At 33.1% G+C, this 26,246-nt stretch overlaps 1 protein-coding gene across 2 annotated transcripts in view; it reads right to left on the bottom strand.

Moving 5' to 3' along the window:
• Window positions 1-7,159: 7,159 nt before the first annotated feature.
• The window catches only part of Spock3 (SPARC (osteonectin), cwcv and kazal like domains proteoglycan 3), a 243,269-nt gene continuing 224,182 nt past the window's right edge, over window positions 7,160-26,246 (bottom strand). For both annotated transcript variants that reach the window (XM_090354216.1, XM_090354217.1), the window contains exons 7-11: window positions 22,639-22,758; window positions 16,243-16,464; window positions 12,472-12,534; window positions 11,366-11,503; window positions 7,160-8,808 (exon numbers count right to left, since the gene is read on the bottom strand). In XM_090354216.1, the coding sequence (XP_090210342.1) occupies window positions 8,639-8,808; window positions 11,366-11,503; window positions 12,472-12,534; window positions 16,243-16,464; window positions 22,639-22,758 (713 nt within the window). In that variant the 3' untranslated portion in view covers window positions 7,160-8,638. The remainder of the gene's footprint in view (window positions 8,809-11,365; window positions 11,504-12,471; window positions 12,535-16,242; window positions 16,465-22,638; window positions 22,759-26,246) is intronic.

Genomic DNA, 26,246 nt, shown 5'->3' with positions numbered 1-26,246 from the left:
ACTACAACTTCTAAAACTGTGCTCATAAAGCCTTCCTCCATTTAGGCTTATTATATTTTCATGTCGTTTCTGTAAGGGATTAATGACTAACACAATAACTTACTTCTTTATTTTAATAATTCAGATTCCCTCAGCACCACCCTCCAGACCTGCTTTCCACCATGAGAAGAAGTTCCCTTGTTACAGATCCATTTTTAGTTTTGGAGGGGATGTTCACAATGTTGAATAGATTGTCCTGAAATCCTGTAGTTGGACACATACTTGAACCCAAGCCAATAAATAAAGCACATTGCCAGGGCCTAAGTGAGTGTCAAGAAACTCATGATGTTCAAATGTGCCAAGAGAGGTTGATTCTCACCTTTCTTAGAACTTCTGGTAAAGAAATGCTCTATAGTCTTATTTCTTTTGCTACTAGACAGGATGCCTAGAACTGACCATGAAATATTTGCAAAAACACAAGGCAACTCCATTTTAGAATTGAATAATACAAAGGCAAACAGAGTAAGTGAAGAACAGAGGAAAACGAGTCTTCAAAGATGCATAAGCATTTCGATTAGGCCACCATACCCTATATCCATCTCTATTTTTGAAATAGTCATTTCTTTTTTCTTTTCCTTGAGTACATTAGGGTTTTTTTTTTGCCTAACGAATCACATTAATAGATTTTTTTTAAGAGAGTATCTTGGTGGTTGATGATTCTTCAATCATGAGAAAAAAAATAAACGCTAAAGTTAGAACGAGTCTGGAAAGCAATACTCTCTTTGCATTCCATTTGTTCAAGAGGCTTCAAAAGACAGAGAATGCCCCTGTAGCAAACGAACAGATTCTTATCCGTGAGTCATGTCATGAATGAAAAGTACTGCAGCTGTCAAGGGAGGCTGAGGCATCCACGTGGGACTGACAAATGACTTTTCCAGAGAAATAGCATTGAGACATATTGGAGACTGTCAAAACATTTCAGCGTAGGCCTCGTTAGGCTTTAGTGTGTTTCTTAGAGTAAATACTGCCATTACTATCATATCTGTCAAAGCTCTCCTGACGGAATGCACCACGAATGCGCCTTAGTTTTCAAACACACTTGCATTTTATAAACTCTGTTCCTCGTAACATTTTTCTAACTCTTCAAAACTGAACTATCATTACACTGCTTTTCATTAAGGGATTTCCAGTATCCAGAGCTGCTTTTCTATAATTATTTAATCTCTGACTCTCTTTCCTTACCCTTTGCATATAAAGCTTTAACACACTAGTGAATTGTTGTCTCTCCCTTTTTGAGTTGTTTGCTTTCTTCTTGAGCTCATTCCCGACAAATGTTTGGCACCAAATACATATTCAGTGTTTGTTGAGTGCTGCATTTAAAATAATAATAAGCCACTCTTAAGCTTGAGAGATTGAGGTACAGTCCATACTAAACTCCAATATGGCAAGTTCTATAAGTGTCAATGTTTTTACCCCAGGGAAGTTCAGATAAGGAGGAAATACAATTTTGTCTACCTAGAAGAACTATAACTCCTGGAAAAGACTTCAAAAGTCATGAGGTAAGGCTTGATTACCTTTGTCCCATTTTTTCCCCCTCTTCTGGACATAGCAAGGGTTTTCATCTCCTAGGTGAAAATGAATAGTTTCTTTTCACAAAGCTTCCAACATGTGCTTCATGATCATTATTGAATTGTAGTTAGGTACAATGAAGATTGAAGTTAAATGCAAATATTTTAAAAATTGTAAAAGTCAATACACATTGCTGAATTAGACCAACTGTGATGCAGGGTTAGTGAATTATTTACCAAGGGTTTTGCTTCATAGATATTTATACAGGGATACAAAATGATCCCTGGGTATTTTACTTTAATATGCAATCACTTTTTCATTAATTTTATAAAGGAGATAACATAGAACTCAATTACATTGAGGCATACGCTTTTATGTTTAAGCAGGTGTTAATGGTTAGACTGCAAGGAAGCTCAGTCTGTCAAAAAAAGCAACTTCCTACAATCAGAAATTAATGTGCTTCTATGGCAGCAGTGATTTGTTTATGGCTTTTTCATGCAAGGAAGACATCATTACAGGCTCCATCAACACCAGCACAATGTTGATAGAACTTTTGGCATAATTAGTTTTTAACATACTGAAACTGATAAACAACTTTCTGAGTGTAATTATGTTCTATATATTTGCTCCTGATGCGTGCTGTGGAAGAAAGAGTGAGAGCTCTAAAATGTTTTAAAGCAATTTTTCTGGTTGTACATATGAAAAAGACAACGGAATGCTTTCTTTCTCTGCTGTTTGTGTATGTTTCACACTTGGGCCCATGCAGAACATGCTGAAAGAAAAGAGACAAAAGAGGGAATAAATTAATAAGATACTCTTCACCTTTCTCTGAAGTGGCTGGAATTTGAGGGGAAATGATGAATGAACATCTTTGAACAAGCAGGATGGGGTACATCCCAGAATAATCAATTCTAAATGTCATGGTGAGGGTCTTCACCACCTATGATACTACTTGAATACAATCCTTAATCATCGATGCCACAGTTTGACGATATAAAAGCAAAAGGAGTCTTGGAGCTGCAGAAGCTTCTGAAATTAAAGGCTCATCTGATCCAATAAAGTGATTTAAGGGCAAATGAGCTGTCACATAGAACAGAGGTGATCATGAAGGTAAGATCAACTTTTTCTCAATTTTATCTGCTAGGTGTTGTATCTGCTATCACAGACTAACCATCAGGAAAGATATGAAGTTAGCATGAATCATGCTAAAAAAAAAAACATCTTTTTTTATTTCTTCAGATGATGGCCAGGAAAATACAATGGCTTTGGTTGCAGTTAAAATGAATTTTTAGAAAAGAAAAAGGCCTATGAAGTTGGTATTTTAATCATAACTTGGACTGTTTTTTCTTCTTTGGTAGTTGTTGAACGCTGTGTAAACAGGTGATTTTGCTGTCTTAAAATCACAACTTTGTTGTTTCCGTGTATAAAGTGTATACCTACTTTCTGTGTATTCCAGAATTCAGTACTACCTGCTTATTTTAGCTCTCTCCATTCAATCTCTTGCACTCTCTCTCTGCACTAAGAATTCGATTCTACTAGCATGTACTTCATTTTATTAAACTGATCATTCTATTCATAATGTCCAGCTGTTTGAAATACATGCTATTGTGGTTCAGGGACTGGAAAGATCATGAAAATTCAATATATTTTCTCTAGATTTATTTTATCTGTTAACATTAAACCATCACTGACTGGGCAGTGACAAGTGTAAACTAGACTGGATTGTATTTGCTCTCCTCTAATATGTCATTTTTATCTTCAACATTCAGAAAGAAAAGTGTAAGAAACAGAAGAGAGAAAAGACTGCCTGGAGCTTGTCAAACTCAGGGATTACCACATCCATAATGAGGATGTATTCTTCATGTCCCAGCAATGCCCTTTGAAAGCAATTAATTACAGATGCTGTATTTTTAATTGGGTACAATAACAATAGCATGCGACCTCTATTATATAAATTAATTTCCAATTGATGTATAATTGTCATTTTTTTCCAGCAATGCCAAAAGTTACAACAGAAAGTGTCATATTTTTAACTGTTCCACAGAGTTCCCTTACAGCATATTCTAGGCCATGTTTTAAATGAATAGCTCTTTGAATAGGCCCATCAAAGTCCAGGGCTAAAATTAATCTGCCTGAGGCACTACATGGGCAGAGGGAGGTTGTTTTTGCTGATAAAACATGACAAGGTCTTTTCTGACATAAAAGAGTCTCAGGTTGTAGCTATCCTGGGAATGATGTATTGAACTGTTATATCAATTATATATATATATATATTCATTTTACAAGATTCTGCATCCTGTTCTACCACAACTGCTTCTATAATCACATTAGATAACATATTATTTGCTATATAAAGCTAATCATAGAGTCACTTCCTATTAGTGATAATTATAAACACATCCAAAAACTATTGACTATAGTGTGTTACTCTCTGAACGTTTTTCAAGATTGTGTCAAGGTTTTCTTGACAACACTGTTTTGGGATTTTGTTTATAACAAGATTAAAACCAAAAGGAGAATTTCTTCTTATATACGCAGACAAGACAGATAGACACACACTCATAGCTAGTGCTTGTACAGCTGTTTTTGAATTAGATATTGGATAAATGCCTAGATGTCTTACAAGCCAGTTGATTTGTTACCACATGCTAGAAGTCCAACTGATTCAAGGTTTAAATGCATATGAGGTCTTAGAGTATTTAAAATCTATTAAATGTGAGTGGCATATAGCAATTACATAAAAAAATTTTCTAATCCCATGAACTCCCTTCTGATTCTACTCATTTAATATCAACAGGATGAAGTTTTATTTCCAACATTGGTCTCGCTGAAACCCTAGTGAAAAATTAGATGGAAAAATTCATGTACTCTGACATGGAATCAATCATGTATTAAAATACCAATTTTAAGGCTAAATTAAGGTATATGAAGACAGTGCTACTGGAATAGGATATCAACTGTATATTCTAATTGATAATATGACATTAACAGACCATTATTTACATAGCTGATTGGATTGAACCTATGAAAATAAGTTTAACCCAAGTGTACTATTTGTACACACTATTTGCAATCATTTTGTTAGAATAAAGTGACACCCAAGTTCAGGTTTCCATTTACTAGTTTCCTTCAGCAGAGCTAGGTTGCAGTATTTGCCAAGACTGCAATCTCCCAGTTTTTATCAGTCTATCTTTAGATGGTTCAAATTAGTTATTCAAAAATGCATCTGTACTAGGTGCCAGTGGTGCACACCTGTAACTCAAGCTACACAGGAGGCTGAGATCTGAGGACTGAATTTCAAAGCCAGCCCTGGCACTGAAGTCCGTGAGACTTTTAGCTCCAATTAACCATCAGAAAACTGGAAGTGGCCCTGTGGTTCAAAATGATAGAACCCTAGCCTTGAGCTGAAGAGCTCAGGGCCAGCTCCCAAGCCCAGAGTTCAAACCCCACAATTGACAAAACAAACAAAGCAAAACAAATGTTTCTGTTCAGAGGAGAAATTCTGACTACCACGAACATATTAGAAAGAAGAAAAACAAAGGAGAAAAATATTTCATATTTACATATCATAACAAGAAAAAACTTACATCTGCCTAAATTAAATAGAGAAATTCTTTATCAATTATGGAATTTTTCATCTTAATATTTCTTTGTATGAGAAAGTGAGAGTTTCACATTTTTGACAAATGTGGAAGTATTTACATGTGCTACATTTTAAAATCCATTTGAAGCTATCTGAAAATGTCAGAGTCCTAATGCTCTACCACTTGAACCTACATTTCTATTCTGTCTTTTGCTGATTAACTTCTAGCAAAAAGTTTACCTATTAGGCAAAACAAGTTGAGCACTAAGGATGATGTTGGTGTAGTTTGTTTCTGCACATTTCCTGGACTTCTAGACATCTTGAAAAGTGGTTTGAGACATGGGTTTTGAGCTACCAGATGCAGAAAAGTCATCACTCATTTTGCATAAAACACATCAACAAACATTACAAAGCTCAGGTTTTATTTTTGCAATTCAATAAATACATTCTAAATTAACCACCAATAGGCCATATGGCTTAAGTTTTATGAGTTCTTTACCCAATTTTCATTACTTTTTCATAAAATAATACCAAAGAACAAACAGAGAATAATAGTGAGCTTAACTGTTTTATTAGATTGTTGCAAGGAATTTTTGGAATTCGTTTTATTTACTATTCTGTATTGTCAGAAAACACAGTTTGTCTTAGTTAATATGCTCTTTTGATCAAAATGTAAATGACTTTTTAAAGTTTTTTAAATGTTTGAAATTTTATTTTTCAAATTTTATTTTATTGTCAGGGTAATGTATAGTGGGGGTCAAAGTTACATATCCAATGAACTCTACAATTTAGGAGTGGGCAGGGGAAGGGAAAGTGGGAGAAAAACCTGAAAGCAATGGAGGGGGAAATATGTCCAAAATGTTCATTTTAAACTCATTTTTGTAAATTGTATTAAGCAGCCTATGGAAACTATTGTGGTAGCTATACACAATAAGAATGCATTCATAAATTTGTAGATGTGTAATATTCCAGAAATATTTAGTCTTTAATTTTTAAATTACTGTGTTTCAGAACGTCTGTAGTGTTTGTCTTAGTTTTTCTAAAATGTAAATGCACTACTGAAACAAAGCTTAAAATAATATATTTAGTATGGTTCGAAATCAATTTAAGGAAAGTTGCTGTGCTAATTAATACTTTTCATCAAAAATACTCCATAATTTAAAATAAATTTATCAAGGACTCCACTGAGATTATTATTTTCTATTTAAATTAAATCTAGAAAACACCATGGATTTCTACAAATAAAGAATGCAGCTATATCATATTCTGGAGTGGAAATAGCATGTCTTTATTAACAGTAGAATATTGTTTAATATTAAGCCTAAAATACCTAGGATAGAGGCTGGCTTGCTACGATGCCCACTATCAACATTTCCATAATAAAAATGTGAGTATCATTACATTGAGCTAAAATATTCAAATTTATTAAATGATGAACATGACTAGAATATGTCACACATACATGTGCAAACATTTATTGTGCAAAAAATAATTCCTATGAAGTTTATTAATTTTAGTATTTTTCCTCGTTTGTGTTTGTTGTTGAACTGTATGCTATTATGAAGTTTGGAATGGTGACCTTAAAAATGACTTTAGTATTCTTATATTTTTATTTTACATTAATTTGGTAACTTCTTTATAGAATTTTCTTTTTAGTCTTTTTTTCAATTAATCCACCGTCCATATACTTGTCAAATAGGTGCTGCTATCTTCAATCATGCTTTTAGAATAGAAATTTTTTTCAGTATTCTAAGTATTATATGACAAAAATGGAGTTAAATATGACCACTTCAATAGTATTATTTGCAATATTTAGTGCAAAAGAAACACATAAGACAAACCAACCATAATTTCATGTATTTTGAAAAAAATGAAGATTAGTACAACTCTGTTTGATTTAAAAAAGAAAAAAAATCTCAAAAAACTTCCCTAGCTAGGTTGCCACATATTTATTTAATAATCCAAAGATACACTAAGACATCTTCTTTATACTTTGAATAAGCCCCAGAAAAATCATTAACATATAGCTAATTTGGTTATAAGATTCTTTATTTTGTAAAGTATACATAAACAGTTAAAATGAAAATGCATTATACTTCAAACATTGTGTAAGGTAAACATTTTTATTCAGTGTGTAAAATTTAAAATGAAATAATTCACTGATTTTTCTTTCATTGAATGGTATACCAGGAAACCAGTTAATCCACGATGGGAATGGAAGATAATAATGTGAAACACTCAACAAGTTTTTCCATTTCTATTGTGGACACAAAACCATTGGTTTGATAGTCTTAGAAAGTGGTGGTGTATACACAATTAATTAACATGCTAACTTAAATATAGTAATTAAAGTAATTTGTTACAGTTAAATAGTAAATGCCACTTTACACAATTATAATTATAAACAAGTCCACATGGCAATTATGTAACAACAACAAAAAGGAAGAAATCTATTCCATATTCCTCATCCAGCAGCAGTACCTTTACTGGCATTAACTTGTAAGTTAGATGAGCTTAAATATTGCCTAATATCCTATATTGGTATGCATGCTAAACCTTTCTATTACTATTTTTGCAAGGCACCATACAATACGTTAAGTTCCCACACTACTAACAAAAATGTAATTTTAAGATTGAACTCAAATTTTTATGTAAAATAGGAAATAAAATGAAAAATAAATTAAAATTTCTTTCCTTGGGGAAAATGAAAAAAATAATGGAAATATGGTTGAAATGAATCATTCACTTTATGTAACTGATTTAACTTCTATACCATAAAGTGCTGGTCAGAAGGATAGAGAAAAGTAGAAGTCATGCTGTTTAAGAATATTAAAAGAATCTACATAAGCCTGTCATTCAATTTGAAATAAAAATCAGAAAGGTCAGTTTAGTTTATTTTGAGAATCCAATGTCTTCTATACTTGATATTTTATAAAATATCTTATTATATCCAGAATCACTTCACAATTAAAAGCATTACTGTTAAATAAGGATGCTACAATGGTCATTCTGTCTTACCATATGGTACCTCTCTCACCCTGACTCACAGAAGATGCTATATTGAAATTGAAATTGAAATTAAAATCATGCATTATTTTATAAAGTCCTCAGGGTCCACGTCACCAAGAAATTTTTGTGAATTTAGCTTAGGCGATTTCTCATACACAATAGCATATGATCACAAGCTCTCATTGTCAGTTTTTATAGCTGTGGGACATTTAACAAAGATTTTTCTGTTGAAAAAAAAAGTATTTCCATAGGTCTTCACATCCTTCCTTTTTCTGGCTATATTCCATACGTGCTGTCTTTCTTTCTAAGGCATAGATAAACCGAAAGCAAACAATTCTTATTTAAACATCAAAGTTCTATGATTTTGCTACAATATTTGTAATAATTATACAAAATATATGAGAGGTTTAGACTCATTTTGGTTTCGGGTAAGAAGGTAATTCTCAATAGGCTGTTACTTCGTCAATATTAGAAATGTAGGCTCCCTTGACCTCAGAATCACATGTACCCCTCATGATCATCACCATCATCATCATCATCCCCCTCATCTTCATCATCATCTTCAATTTCCTCTTTAGCGTTTATCATATCATCTTCATCATCTTCATCATCAGTCCATTCATGGAAGTCTCCACTTGCAAAATCTCCAGATACCTCAAAATCTATAGCTAAAAAGGATAAATAACCAATACTTTATTCATTGGTTTGAGTAGTAAGCTGACTTTCAAATTTAATTTGTAGAGACAAGGAAAATATACCTTATGGAATTCTATCACATGTGAAAATTCTATCCGTTTATTATCCATTATTATATTATACATTGTTATACATTATTACAACTTGAGAATTTCCATCCAGAAATATAGATCTCACCTCAGGATTATAGAAGTTCATGTCAGGCTGAGTTGTAAAATATATTTAAAATTTCTTTGACAAGTTTAGGAAGATAGAGCAGTTGTCTCCCCCAAATATTTGTACCCTAAACTCATAGAATCTACAGATAGGGTGCTTCTTATTGAAGCCTTATTTATTTAATGGAACTTTGTATATGTGACTAGATTAAGGATCAAGCACATGGGAAACATTTTCTGTCATGCATGTGGCCCAAATTATCACTTGGCTTCTTAAAGTTAGGCATGGCATTGTGCAAAAATAAATGCACTCTTTATCTGACTTATAGAACAGCAAACTCCTGTATATCATCTTTACAATAACAACAAAATGCATATAAAAGAACCTTCCCAGATAGAGCCAAGGGAGACACAGAAGAATGGTTTTCAGAGCCATGGTCTGAGAGATTCAGTATATTATGAAGCTGGAGAAAAGGGTGAATGAGGCAAGGAATCTGAGTAGCTTCCACAGGGTAGGAAAGGCAGGGAACTCAAGTTCAGGAACTTCAGATATAATGTCCACCGTGTAGAATGCAGGTTGTATAGTTTAGGAGACCTTTTGGAATCTTGACAGAACCACAAAATAATAAATTTGTGTGTGCTAAGCTTTTAATGGAGTGAGATTTGTTATGGTGGCAGTGGGAAAAAAAACCCCCAATACTCTTAATCAATTAAAAGACCATTATAAATGCAGCTGTTAATACTTCTGGAGGCAATAATACATTATAGCTCAGCATGTGTTTACATTTTGACTCCTTCAGTGTAATTGCATCTTTATTTTTTAATTTTCCTAATATTATTTCTACGTTTCTTTGGTTGTTGAATGCAATAAATCCTGCTAATATAATAATCCAAGGTCTATAAAATACATGGTTTCATAATACAATTCTATATAAGGAAATGTGCTATTAAACCCGTTACACATGTTAGCAATATTAGGGAAGCTAGAGGCTGGTGGCTCATACCTATAATGCAAGCTACTCAGAAACCCAGAAATAGAACTGTCACTCAAGTGGTAGAACACTACTCTTGAGCACACTAAAAAGGCTGGGAGACTTCACAGGACCTGAGTTCAAGGCTCAGGACTGGCAATAACAACAAGAATATAAGGGAATAATTAAGATCATACAAGAATTTAAGGGTTAATTAAAATTAATTTTCATGTGTACAGTTTCTCTTTCCTAAATAATCTTCACAACCAGTCTAAAATTATATGCAAAAGAATCTAAGTATTTTCTAATGTTTGAATTAACTGGGTAGTTTGTGTATTATGGATACAACAAGCAAAGTCAACACTCTGTTAATTCCCGCAATATGGGTTGGGGGAGTATGTGAACGGGAGGGAAGGGCAGGATACATGGAAGTCTGTACTTCAGATTTGTAAAACGTTTGTTGTTAAAGACATTCATGGTAAAACAAAAATTATTTCAATCTTGATTTCTGAAGCACAAAATATGCCACCTTAAAAATATATCTGCATGATGTTCTTACTAATTGCTTTCATGTGTACACCTAAGAATACATGCTCATAAGAGAAGTAAAGCATTCACCCGTGCATAGTCATTCTTGAAATTACTGTTTCCTTCACTCAAATATAAGATTAATGGAACTTTACAAAGGTTTCCTGTTCATGTGTTTAGCGAATGTTCATATAGTTCCTACAGTGCCTCTCTCCAGACAAAAGGGTTCAGCAGGAGCATGTACACACAGTTCCTGACTCTCTCACTCCGAGTAGAACAAGTGATACCACATATGTTCTTAAAAGCATTCTGAGTTTGAAGTAATAAAGGATATCAACTTTCAATTCTTCCCCTAGTTATCCTAAAATATTTAAAATGTGAAATTCCACATAGATTTCCACATATTCCAGGCACAAGTTTGTCCTTTTCTCCCTCCCCCCCGCCCCCGAAACAATTTATCTGGTACATGGGAAAGGATGAAGAACTAAATTTTTAGCCGGGCGCTGGTGGCTCTTAGCAACTCAGGAAGCTGAGATCTAAGGATTGGGGTTCGCCTGCACAAGCAGAGAGGTGAGACTATTATCAGCGAGACTATTATCTCCTATTAACCACCAGAAAATTGGAAGTGGAGCTGTGGCTCAAAGTGCTAGCCTTGAACACAAAGAGGCTCAAGGACAGTGCCCAGGCCCTGAGTTCAAGCCCTATGATAGACAACAAAAGAAAGAAAGAAAGAAAGAAAGAAAGAAAGAAAGAAAGAAAGAAAGAAAGAAAGAAAGAAAGGAAGGAAGGAAGGAAGGAAGAAAGAAAGAAGGAAAGAAGGAAGGAGGGAAGGAAGGAAGGAGGGAAGGAAGGAAGGAAGGAAGCTTTTGACTTACCACAGTCAGCAACACCATTTACTCTGGATCCTATGACTTCATTTCCATATCTGTCAACACACCAGCATTGCCCTACACCGCCATGACACTGGGTTGGCTTGTAGTAGCCGTCTTCATCACATAGAGGGATATACTGTCCTGTGAGATACCCACAGTCACACACACAAATACACATATGAGTTGTGTGGAGAAGCTGTGCTTTTTTCCAAAAGTACCCAGTAGGCACAAAGGTTCTGACACGCACTTCCCTTGTGTCCACTGTGTTCCATGTAGTAGAGCATAATTAAGTTCTCTGCTCTTGAGGGCTTGGCATTGCCAAAACGAATCACTTGCATTTCACAGGTTCATAACCTGTGATACACAAAATACTTAGCATTTCTCACTGTGGCAAGGGTTGTGAGCTCAGAGAGATAGCACAGAATTAATATCTGCTGAATGCTATGTTTATATCAAGTTATCAAAACCAAATCCAAGACTACTATCATTGGCAACTTCCGGTTATCTTTCCTCAAGTTGTTTTGTTCATACAGTTCAAGATTTTTATATATCAAGTGATGCTTAATTAAATGATGCCTTTTCTTTTTATACATTTCTTGGCTCCATGGAGACCTACCTTCTTCCTTTCCTTTTTAGGATTTAAATGGGATCACCAATATGAAAGTGCTCCCTACATTGGAGAGCTGTATGTAATTGATTGAGTGTGTGTGCATGAGTATGGGCATGTATGTGCATGTACGTTTGTGTGTGTCTATATAACACACATGGATGTTGGTGAGTGTATGTGTATCTATATCTAATCAATTCTTTAAACTACCATAGAATTAGAACTTTCTGCTGATGTTTTAACTTTAGTATTGTTGCAATTTCTTTCTTTACTTAATAACTTTCAAAATGAACATTAGATTAAGGTAATAAAATAGACATCATATCTTTCAATAGGTAAGGTACTAAAAGTAAGTTTAATGGCTTTCCAAAAGCTCATAAATTTTGTTGCAGGAATTTAGTGCAGTCTATCTTTGTTGGATTAATATTGATTTTATGTTGCTGTTTCCCTGGGGTTATTTATGTAAGCAATAAAGCCTTCAGAAGAATGAGCTATTACCCACCTAGGAGCTTCTTTACCCCTTGTCGCTTCTGGATATTGCTGAGTTCTGTCTGGCAAGGTGGGTCTAAAATGAAATGAAAAATATTACATTGAGGATTATAGTTTAAATTTGTAACCTCTCCATTATCCAACTTCAGGTCACTTTTGTGTGTGTCTTTGAAGACACCTATTAAATATTAATTGATCATTTTATATGAAGTTTTCATATAGGTATGTGTATAGAAAGAGGAGGAAGAGCAAATGAGAGAGAGAGCAAGAGAGAGAGAGAGACATTGCTTTCCTAATCATTAGTAATATTAGATTGTCTGTATTTAGAATGACAGAACAGACCAGAAAAACACATAACATAAATACTTATGTGAGATTAAATACTCAATAACTTTTAGATTACTTCCCAGATAAAAAACTTATTTCCACTTCATTGAAAATATTTTTGAAGACAGAGAAAAAAGTTTTCATTATGAAAGATTAATCTTATTAGAAATTATGTTAGAAGCTCAAATTTTTAATGTTATATATTATTAAAAAGCTATATGTTATTTACTGTTTCACCAGATGGTTACATTGCATGTACAATTTAAACACAGGGCAAAGTATACGATTATTTCTTATAAGTCATTATAAAAATATATCTAAAATTTTAAACAATTTTAGAAATAAGTATATGATTATTTTGTGAACTGAGTCATTTTAAAGAGAATATGGGTATAGAGGTATAAAAGTCTAAATGGTCACCTTGTAGTTGTCCTCTGTTATTAGTACTGTATAAACTACTATATATTTTGATATATACATATACAGTTATCTAAAGACAGCTTAAATATTTTATATTCATTCACAGTATGGTCTGATATATACCATTAAAAACTACTGAAAAATCCAAATAGCTAACCAGTTACTATAACTGTTCGCTGAAGTAAGGTACTACTAATTCAAATAATTTTGAAATCACTTTAATATACCAAATTCAGAATAGTCAATAATTAAATGACAAATAAGCAATAAAGCAGAATGTAAGGGCTTAAAATAAGTTTTATTTTACTATGTGAATTCAAAGTTATTGAATTTTGTAAAATAGAAGATATGAAGAAAATAATTTATTTAAAAACATTAATTAGTGGCCGAGAGTGTAGCCTCGTTGTAGAATGCTTGCCTACCATGCATGAAGCCCTCATTTTGATTCCTCAGTACCACATAAACAGAAAAAGACAGAAGTGGTGCTGTGGCTCAAGCAATAGAGCGCTAGCCTTGAGGAAAACCCAAGGACAATTTTTAAGCCCTGAGTGCAAGCCCCAGGAGCCAAAAAAGAAAAGAAAACTACCACCACAACAAAAACACGAATATGTATCTTACTATCCTAAAGTGTCTTTGAATGGATCCAACTGATCTTTTTTCTAATATTCTTATGACCCTCTTAAAGTATTCCAAGACTATAAACTGAGATACACTTCATGGACATCAAAGAGCTGAAATTGGACATCAAAGAGCTGAAATTTCAATATTCTCTTGATAGCAACCTTCTTTTGGCAATGAGCTAGCTGATGTAAAGTAGAATAGATAATCCTTATGTGTACATTCCTGAATATCCAGATACACTTGTTATTTCTTATTTCCTGTCTTCATAAACCTGAACTTATTGAAGCCAGAACAAGAGTCTACAAGTTCTATTTAATGGAACATTTTAAAATTTTAAGAGACATCATGACCAATTAAGCTGTTCTGTAACAATTAATACCTTATTTTTAACCACATTCTTCTTACTATTATTAAACTAGCTTTGAAATGTCAAGATATTTCTTTTAATTTTGTTATTAAGAATTTCAATATAAACTGGATTAAATGCATATGTATATGTTAGGATGCACATATAAATATACTAAATGTATAATTGTATGTATAAGACATTGGCATATGTATACCTTGTAGAAAAAGCTAATCGAATTAACATATGCATAACATATGCATAACATATTTCTTTTCATGATATAAGCATTTAAAAGAAAAATGTCAATAGAAATGTCTTCATTTTTTTCTCCCTTTTCCTCTCCATGAAATTTTCACACCATTTTAAACAACCTTGTAAATTCTACAGACATGTTCATATGCACATATTTTTAAATGGTCAAGTTTTAAACACGAAAAATAGGATATATTGGCACTGAACTGTCATAAAATTTCATGTCTTTTAGGACAATTTATTTGGATTTACTTCTTTTTAATGTACTTTTTTTATGGATATACTCATTCATAACAAGGTGAATGTCATTTCTCAGAAGGTTTTGGGCTTATTGATAGTACATATAAAATAAAGTTAACAATGGATGTGTTGTTGTTTGCTTTAATTTCTTGTACCAGTACCAGATATTGAACATAATGGCTTGCCTTCTCACGTGGCTTTCTTGCTCTCAACTAATGCTTTGCCACTTGAGTCATTTTTTTTCTTGTCTGGAATTTTTCTGGTTAATGAAATTTGAAGTTTCACTAACTTTTCTGCTCAGGTTGGTTTGAACTCTGACCTTCTAGTTCTAAGTCTCCTGTGTAGCTGTCATTATACATGTAAGCCAGTGGAGTCCAGGAATAATGCGACTTCATTCCTATGTGTCATTTAGAGTAGATGAGATAGCAAATTTACTTTTGGAATTTTAGTGTGCTATAAAGAATCTAGCTACTTTACTCAGTCAAGTTTTCTGACCTACATTATTCATTCATGAATAATCATTGCCTCCCAATTACTGAGCTTTTACCCAATATTAAAAAGAAAACTTCAGATATAAAATACTCATTTGTCTATTTGAAATATAAGGATCACTGACATAATTCATTCACTGAAGTCTCAAATTTAAAATATATTGTTTTCTTAGTTTAACAGAACTATTGTAAGGAATTTTCTTAGTTGTGTATATGTACTTAATAAAAATTATAATTCAATATATTCTATCAAATATGATTCAAATTTGAAGTTATACTTCTGCTTCCTTAAAGAAAAAAGAGAGTCGGGAGTTTGGCCTAGTGGTAGAGTGCTCACCTAGCATGCCTGAAGACCTGGGTTCCATTCCTCCGTACCACCTACATAGAAAAGCCTGCAAGTGGTACTGTGGCTCAAGTGGTAGAGCTCTAGCCTTGAGAAAGACCAAGGACAGTGCTCGGACCCTGAGTTCAAGCCCCAGGACTGACAAAAAAAAGAGCAAGAAATGTATAGAAAGAATGAGCAACATTTCTCTGGCCTCTCTTCCTCTGGGATATTGAAATACTTTCCTTGCTAGTGAATTTTTAGAACACTAAACTATTTTGAAAAGCTTGAACATTTTTATGATTATAAGATATGTAAAAATAACTTGGTGGTGAATGCTCTGGTTCATTCATCTCATTTAATAAGATCACAAAATGGAACATTAACACTCGTCAGTATAGTGATAAAAAAATCCCAATTATTTTACACCATGGGCAAAGCAGAGAGCAAATTAATTTTAATGATTACTTTTAATATCTATATTCTCCTATCTCAGTGTGCTCCTTGCCTGCTCATAATGGAAACTATAATGAAGTACATTAATATAATATATTAATTACTTACTTTCCTTTATTTAGCATGTTTGTTTATAAAATTTGCAAAAGTATTTTGTTCAACTTGTTTATTTGCCTGTTTCATCCAACATGCCTACACTGTCAAAATGAAGGACACAGTGTATCCTGTAAATCATTTTCCTAGACAAGCATAGATCATACTGCAAAGGCAGACCAGCAATTCGGTGTATATGTGCCCATCTTTTACCTTGCTGTCTCTGGAAGCAGTAGCACCACTCATTGTTGGATATTAAGCTGTCCTTGTATGTGTCACAGGAATTGAAGAATGCCTTGACACAGTGCTCATTCTTATCAAGGTAAATGCTCCCGAGCTCAGATTGGTCTAATAGCAGGTCATAGTTTGTATCCAGTCTGTTAAACATCCAGCCAAGGGAATCCTTGCAAATGGGCAGAATACTCGTATCAAATCCTGAAAGCACAAAGAGAAAAATATGCAAGCTACATAAGCAAGCTGTCATCAGAAAGGAAAGCAAGAAAAGGCAATGAAGACAGGGCAACTACTGTGTTTTCACAGACACCAGGGCAAGAAAATGGATGCCACTGGAGATTGTCCTGCTAAGTAAGATAAGACAAGCTCAGAAAGACAGATACTGTAGGTTTTCCTTCAGAGAAAGAATTTCAACTTTCCAAACATATAATATGGTTGTATGAGTTTGAGGGTGAACAGGAGTAGGAGTAGGAGAGGCAGGAGGATGGAAATATAATGAAGGCCAGAAAACACTGGCAAAGGGGCTGGGGAAGAATAAGGCTAAGAAAGAATAATATAAAAGAGGTGGAGTTTATCAAAATACATTATGAACACCGTGAATGTGATGACGAGATTCTTTTGTACAATTAATTTCTGCTAATCATTAAAAATGGAGATGTAGGTGGGTCCAGATGTGCTCATGAGAAGTTGTCTCAGAAGATCAAATCAATTCTTTGCTGCGTAGCCTGCTTTGGAAAATATTATGGAAAAAAATTATATTCATCTTGTGTGAACCATTTCAAAATAAAGCTAATATGTCTGTCAGGATATTTGTGATGATTAATTTACCAGAAAATATTCAGTAATAACTCAGTGATCATTTAATGGCAGTTCATCTTCTAATAATATCTAATTTATATTTTTGGTTCAATATTTTTCATACACCATGTATGACAACAAGTTCACTGTTAGGTAAGTATGTAAATTTTATAAAATAATGACACCGAGCAGTAAGGTGCTAAAATTAATTTTGTTGTAAGGAAATGGAGATACTATTTTCATTGAACTATAATTAACACATAATAAGCAATAGCTTTAGTATTGCCTTTATCATGAAGGAACTATGGTGATTGTAATTTTCATGTAAATCTGTAGGTCTGAGCACTGATCATTAACAGACCTCTATAGAATTAAAGGATCATACCTTTGAGAATGGAGGGAAAGGATGGAAAGATAAAGAAGAGGGAAAAAAAGAATATGTAAGAGCAGAGAGCCATCATTCTAACAGAGATGTAACTAAGAAGAAGATGACAGAGAAGAGATAGAATTAGAGGCAGTATTTCAAAGATAAATGGTGAAATTCTCATTATTAATGAAGGAATCAAACCACGAAGGTAAGATCTTGGAAATACTGAACAGAAAATAACATCTGCCAAAGAAACAAACAGGAAAACTTGGACACATTATAGTCAAATTATTCAAACCCAATGATAAGAAGCAAGATTTAAACAGCCAGGAGCAAAATACATGTTCTTAAGAAGGAGGAAAATAGCACACTGCTTAGATAAACCCAAGTCAGCAAAAGTATAATGGAGGATTTTAGAACAGCATGCTGAAAAATTATTAATCTCTCAACACAGAGTTCTTTTCCCACTGAGAATATCTTTTAAGAAGGAAGCAGAAAAATCTTTAAAACAAAACAAGAATAGGAGATAATTTGTTTAAAGAACACGTGAACCACAAAATATGTTGAAAATAAGCTTTTGCTCTACAAAAATATTATAATGAAGGTTAAAATTTGCATCTCAATAAAAACTAAAGAATTCTGGAAAATATTCTGTTTTCCTTTCAAATGGTTTTAAAGATAACTGAAAGTTAGACTGAAAATTAGCAATGCACTCTTTGTGTTTAGTATGTTTGTAAGAAAAAAAGTGGAAGTGAACTGTTGCTGGAAGTGGTAGAGTGCTAGTTTTGAGTATAAAAGCTCAGGGAGAGTGCCAAGGCCTTGAGCTAGAGCTTTGTGACAGAAAATAACAACAGTTCTGAAAATCTGAGTGAGATAAGGGACAAACGATTCAGCTTTTCTCTCCTATGCGTAAGTTAGGACTAAAATACATACTGAAATCTCATACAAGGCTACAGACTGTATATAGGTTATCCATGATATCACCCCTTTGGACAGTTTAACAAAATGAGTAAGAAGAAGCTGAACTATGTCTTGTCTGCAGGTAGGGGAGGGAGAAGAGAGATAGGGAGTGGAGCAGACAATGGAGAAGGGAATGCTGGATGATTCATGGTACTCAAAGTACATCCTTGAAAATGGAACTGAAAAACTGAGGGGACAGGTGTGGATGGGAGAAGCATGGAACACGTGACACTGGTCAAGGTACATTGCACACACAAGTGTACACGTTAAGTGGAAACTCCTTTGTACAACTATCTGCAGATTATAATAAAAACAAAGGGGAAATACACAAAGCAAAGAAGTTTTATAAGGTTAAACTAAATAGTGGTAATAAGTTGTCACATTTTATATGCAGTGTGATTTTTTGTATTAATAGTAAGTCTATATGCATCTCTTATACCAATGAGCATATTAACAATGTATTTATTAACAATAAGTATGCATGCTTGTGTATTCTTAACATTGTGAGGGAGAAAATAGATGTAGTCAGAAAGAGGATACTAACCTCATGTGATTTTTTCAAATACTTTAACACTCATTAAAGTCTCAAAGGGATCATCCTAAAATTAATTGCCTGTTTTGGTGCATAGACTAATTTGTCTTCACATTGAACAATATCTAATAGTTATACTTCTAAGGTATTTTGTTCTCTTTGATTTATATTTTCCCTGATATTAGCTCTTGATGTCTTTAAGATGGTTATTATGCAAATATTTCAGGATTTCACATAAAATTCAAGTAGCAGTGCAGAAATATTCTACAAGAATACTTATATTTTATAACTCTATATGCAATATATATAAATGTACATATGTAAATTTTATTTAAAATGCTTTTTTGTCTTTTTAAAAATATTTATTTATTTATTTTTTATTTTTATTTTTTTTTTTGCTGGTTCTGGCTCTTGAATTCAGGGCCTGGGTGCTGTCCCTCAGTCTGTTTGTGCTCAAAGGTACTATTCTACCACTGGAACCACAGTGCCACCTCTGGATTTTTCTGAGTTGTTTATTGGTATAAGAGTTTCATGGCCTTCTCTGTGCAGGCTGGCTTTGAACTATGATCCTCTGAGCTGAGCCTTCTTAGAAGCTAGGATTACAGGCATGTTCCACTGGTCCCAGCTTCTTTTTGCATTTACTTCTGCAAAACTGCCTTTTTTTAAGCAGAGATACGAGTTCTCTTTTTAAAAAGTTGGTAACTTTTTTAAAGTGCTCAGATATATTTTGAAAGAATTCACAAAAAATAAAATAAAATGTGCAATCTTTCATTTGATGGGAACGAATTTGGATATTACAGAATTATGAGTGAATACTGTTATTACACTCTGTACATATGTAAAAATGGAACCACATAACTAGAGGGGATGGGTGGCATGGAAATGGATTGGGCAGGAATGCTCAAAATGGTGACATTGTTCAAGAGGCAGTTTACTAATAATACATTTATTATGTTCACGTGAGCCTTCTTTGTACAAGTACTTAAAGATAATACAATTATAAAAAAACTAAACTCAATTCATGTATTCTAATGGAAAAAATAAAGGCTAACCAAATGTTCATTCTTGGCATCTAATAAGAAACTTAATACAATTTTATTATACTTTTTCTCTTCGTAGGATTAACATAATTTAGCCAAATACAAAATAAATTATTTGTATGTAATTTAAATGTCTGTAACTTTAGATAATATGTTAGTCATTCTGAGATGTATAATTAAATTTAATTATAGAGAAAGTTATAGTGTATACCATTTTTTTTAGAAAAAGAGAACCCCCAGATGTCTTAATTAGAAATACCAAAACAAGCAATAATTTGGATCTTTCCTTTATTACTTGAAATAAAAAAAGAAAATTGATGAACCAACTTTACAAATCTTTGTTTTCAACAGATGGAAGGGCCTGCTTTATCGAGAAAGTTCCTCATTACATTGAGACAAGGCATTTTATATTTAAAGCCATTCAGTTCCCAAGTTAATCTTCCTCTCCATGTGAAGACAGCATGACATAAAGTGTGCAGTATGTGGGTGAGAAATTAGGAAGTATCCATTTGCCCTGGGGGTTTAAGTGATTCTATCGTTTTTCTCTGGCTGTGAAGAACAAGAGATGAGCAGAAAAGGGAAAACAGACATTATCTAAATCTAAGTAAGACTGTTAATCCGAGAGTTTTGCATAAAATGCCAGCATCCTGAGGCTTAGCAAATTGATAAAAGAAAAGTAATACACCTTCACTCCAAAATAGTCTTCTTAATTGGAGCTCTATTTTTAAACACTAGATATAACCTTTATCCTGTTTAATTTTCAAAGACTCACAAAGCAAATTGAAAAATATAAACCACAGAAGAAAAGCCTAATTTTATGAAAAATGCAATCCAATCTTTAATCATTTTTCTTCCCTCAAATAGTTAATGGTCTCTATAAGTTAATGATATAAATTGATTTAGAACTTTTCCTTCCCAAATGACTATACAAACCTATTATTCTGTGTTCACACCTCAAGATAATATTAATAAATTTGATTTTAAACTCTCAGAAGGAAAATCGTGTTCTGATTGGCTGAGTGATAACTGTTTATATCATCTTTCTCAAAGTTTCATAAATTAAAGAGCATTGAAAAGTCTTTTAGTTGGAAATAACCTAAATGTTTAGTTGGAAATAACCTAAATGTTTTGTAACATTATTTTATATTTGGATAGTCATTTAAATAGTCATTGTAAAAACAGTAGTTTAATATTAAAGAAAACATTTATGGCTGTTTGATAGTATTTAGTATAATGTAATCAGTTTTTCTCTTTAGACTGTTTTGGTTGGTCATATGGGTATTGATCAAATTAATTAACACTTCATCTTGTCCATATTTAAAAGTAGAAGAAATACTAAATTTTTTAAACAAATTAAGTCATTCAGATGATATACTCTTAGCAGAAGTTATTATTATTTTATTTATTATTTTTATTTTTTTGTGGGTCATGGGGCTTGGACTCTAGACGTAGGCCTAGAGGTCCCTAAGGTCTTCATCCCAAGACTACTGCCCTACTCTGTGAGCCACAGCGCCACTTCTGGTTTTCTAGTGGTTAATTGGAGATAAGAATCTCATGGACTTTAATGCTTGGGCTGGCTTTGAATAGCCATCCTCAGATCTCAGCATCCTGAGTAGCTAGGATTACAGGCTTGAGCCACTGCGCCCAGCACAGAAATTATGTTTTTCATAAACCAACTTAAAATTTATTTTTATCATCTTCCATAACTTGAAGTCACAGTTATGCTAGATTAGATCAATTAGTAGATATTTCTTAGTATCTAATTTAATATTTAAATTCAATTTTAGAAGAGATAAAACATTAAACCATGCTATTAAACTTATATATGTGGCCTCTTATTTGTATGGCTTAGCAAAATTTATATACTGTGATCTCTTAATAAGCATGTTTATTTTTTCCACATTAAAAATATATATGATGGAGGATCATATGGCTATAAAAACTATAAATTTATGTTCATAAACCCTGCTAATAGAAAAATGCTGAGCCATAACACTTTATAATTACTCACCTCAGAGTTTTCTCTACAAAATAATTCAAAATTATATGCATATATGAGTGTGCAAAGAAAAACACCTCTATATTCAAGATATGTAAGATATTGTTTTGTTAGAAATATAACTTTATATCAATATGCAGTGACATGTAGAATGCCTAAATAAATTAGTTTCAAGAGTCAATGAAATCATCACTCAGTGAAAAATGTGAGACTCTTATCCGAAAAAAAAATAAAAATGAAACATGAAAAGGCTGGAAGAATAGATCCAGTGGTAGAGTGCCTGCCTAGAAAAAATGAGATCTGAATTCAAAATCTAAGACACCCACCCTGCCACACACACACACACACACACACACACACACACACACACACACACACACACACACAAATGGATATAAATACAAATTGTTGTTCTGCTTCTCACATCTTTGATAAATTACTGAAAAATATACCTACTGTTAACTTTTAACTGAGGTTAACTGTTATGAGAGCAGACACTAATTTCTTTCTAATTGGAATTGTCCCAAGGGTATATTTCCTTATAAAATATTACAGATGTTATTGGAAGCAGCACATAAGTATAGACTAAATAGTAAACTGTATGCTTTTTCCCAAATGATCCAGTAGATATCACCCCACTCTCAAAGAGGATCATGCTTATCCCATTCAAAAATCTTACTGCTCCTTTCCGGCCTTAGTAATGTTTTGGCCTTCTTGTTCTGACTTCCACTTTCATGAAGGGCCTTGAACCAATCCCGTAACCGATTGGCCACTTCTCTGAACTCCATGTCACTGCATACTAAAAACAGAGAGAATAACAGCAGATTAGTGGAAAATCAAAGCTTTCCTCCAAATTCTGCTAAAACCCTGAAAGGAAACAATGTAAACAAGTGTCATACAACGACTGTGATTCACTCATTTCAAAGCTAAAAGTTAATGTACTTCAAACATAATACGATGTAATAGGACAGTAATATTTATTTAACAAGATTTCTCTTTTTTTTCACAGTAGGATTTGATTTCCACTCCACTTGGAAATATATTTGTTTGAGGGCTTTTATTGTAGCTTGAATAATACTTCTGGAAATATACATATCATGGAAAGGTGGCCAAACAAGAGAAAAAAATGAAAGGGTGAACATTCAGAATTAATGTTGTCAGTTCATTATTGGCAATGCCATGATTCATAAATAATTACTGGTATGGATCATATGTATATATACATACTTATGTATCTATATATATACATGTATATGTGTATAGGAATCAATAATGTGCATGCTCTTTCAAATTAGTTTAATCCTGTATGCTTAATGAAACACAGAAAAGGAAGGGGCATATTATCTGAACTTAGGATAGAGTGCAAAATATTTAAGTAAGTGGTTCCATGTTCTTGTGGAAAGCTCAATATTAAGGGACTTACAGATGTGGCTCAGAACAATTGCCTAGACTTCATGAGGCCAGGTGTTGACACACAAATTAGCCTGTGCTACAAAATTAACTTCCCCTCTGTTTCCAAACTAATTTGCCAAAAATTATTTAAAATAGTCCACAAAATAAGCAATAACAACATATAATACGCACATGACCATGGCAAACGTATGACTTCTAAAGTCAGTAATTTGCTGCTAAAACAAGTGGAAATATAAAATCATAACATTTGCCTTGTTCCTACATCCAACATCCTTTTGTGGATGTTGTAATTTCCTCACTTGACATTTTTTTCTAATAATACTTTTCATTGTTCTTGTTAAAAAGTTATTATTCAATGATGCTAGAGTATGTTACATGTTATTTAGTTAATAGTATATACATTGCAGCATAATATACATTATGTAGGTCGACTTATTATAATATAAAGAGCATATTACAATTAGGATAATCTCCTTGCCCTTGAAACCCTAGACCACCAATATCCCCTTGGTATCAATTACAGTGGATGGCACTGACAAATCATTGTAACATTTCACAAAACCAGAGTCAAAACATTCTAGCCCCCATTCTATGGCGAATAGTAAAAATTTAATGTATTAATTATAAAGTATAAGGTTGCCTTCACACTTTTTAATAACACAATTAGTAGGCAGTTGCAAATACAGAAAAAATAATTCAGTATTCTATGCATCTTTTCCCAGAAAATCTACTTATTACTTTTTTAACCCATAGACAATATCAAAATATGAAATCCTCTCTAATCTTTCTCTAGGAAGTTACTGAAAAAGTATAGAATACTACAGAGAATATTTAACAGAGAATTCCAATTCAAAAGCCATGGGATAAAAGATTAATAGGTGAGGACAGTAAATACAGAAAAAGGTTGTTTCAGAAACATATTACCCGAAAAGTGTAGATGGCAATGGTGGTTGTCAGAAAACTCTTGGCCAGGGATGAGAAATGCATAGAACACACAGCTATTTTTTTACCCAGAGAAATAATAAGCTGTATTGATAACTAGAAAAAGTATTAGCTTTATGGAAGATTGGCACTTGCCGAGGCTGTCTATAAGAACTACACAGTAGTCTGTTGTCCCTGTTGAAGACAACGTATTTCAAAGGTCTGCTCCTTTACTCAAGAATGAAGAAGGAACACCGGAAATATGAAGTATGTGGGTATGCAAATGAATATGTCTATATGTAAAATATGCACATATAGACATGATATTTGTTTATATACATATATAAAATAAGCATGATATATGTCTACATATGTCTCTATAAATCTGTCTATATAACAAATATCATCTATCTATTACAATGGTTTGTCATCTAGTCATGTACTTGTCTGTCTGTCTATCTCTCTAGCCATCAAATAGAACTAAATCCAATTAGTTCCAAGTGGGAAAACTGATAGAAAAAATGCATAGTGCATGAAAAAATTTTGATAAGTTTACACTCATACCTTAATAACTAATAATCTGTTGCATATTATGTGGTGTAAACAAATATTCAAAATTATGTGGGTATGAATTTTGCTCCATCTTATTTTTTCACAAACCAATTTCATCAAATATATTTGCTGCAGGAAGATAAAATGTTTTTAAACAGGTTGAGATGAAGTAGTGTTAGTAAAAGAGGATGTAATGGCAGAGTGAGGAGTATCCGAAACAAAATGACTGTAACAGCCCAGGGCTTTTGAAATTAAGTGACTGATATTTAAAAATAATAAGATTTTAGAATATATACAAAAGTATGACCCTATACATGGCTGCACATACTACCACGATTTGTCTTCCAATATAAGCTTTTGCATGTATTGCATGGGAATATCTTAAGAGTAAGAATATAATAGTGGTATTATATTATTCATAATAATATCAATATTAGCAGGTAAGAGTACTTATTTACTGTGACAAATGCTTCATATATATCAATGTGTTTGATCTTCAAAAACCTCAGGCCTACATCACTATTGCGATCCCTTGGAAATATTACATAACAGACATAGACAAGTGAAGACTCTTAAGGTGAGACAGGGAAATGGCAAGGATTTTGAATCCATAAATTAGACTTCAGAATCTGAAGTCAGACTCACTCCAGATGTCTTAAAAACAAAAAATTCTGGATGCCAAATTGAAGGAAATAGTCAAGCCTTGCTTTGCTTAAAGCTGCCTCCACCATTTCCCTAAATTATGCCAGAAGATAATATGATTATGATTGCCAGAGTATTATTGCTAACCAACCACAATTTTCGAACACAGCACCAAACGTGTGCTAGAACTGTATCTTCTTGACTTTAAAGGAGCCATATATCCTCAAGTGGTATACTTGATGTAATATGATCACAGAGTTCTTATTGTAAAGTTAACTAAAGGACATTTTACCACGTATTTCACAGCTCTTGATTAGGGCTCATGATAGCATGTACTCAATAGGATAGATTTAATCCTTATATTTTTCAGTGATACTACAATAGATAATGCCATTATATTTTAAATATAATGAGTCAACCTGTCCTACACACACCCAGGAAACAAGGACATACTAAATCCACCAGCACAACAATGTTCATTGCAGCACTATTTACCATAGCAAAGATATGGAACCAACCCAGATGTCCCTCAGTTGATGAGTGGATCAACAAGATGTGGTATTTGTACATAATGGAATTCTATGCTGCTGTCAGAAAGAATGACATCGCCCCATTTGCTAGGAAATGGAAGGACTTAGAAAAAATCATATTAAATGAAGTAAGCCAGACTCAAAGGAACTTAGGCTCAATGGTTTCTCTCATTTGTCATAATCAGTAGAGACCTTGGGTTCTCCTAGCAGAGATTTGCAATAGAACAAA

Source organism: Megascapheus bottae, chromosome 20 (genome assembly GCF_031878675.1).
Source record: "Megascapheus bottae isolate mThoBot1 chromosome 20, mThoBot2.hap1, whole genome shotgun sequence".
NCBI lineage: Eukaryota > Metazoa > Chordata > Mammalia > Rodentia > Geomyidae > Megascapheus > Megascapheus bottae.
The sequence above is the reverse complement of the archived record's forward strand: the minus strand, read 5'-3'. Positions and strand labels throughout refer to the sequence as shown.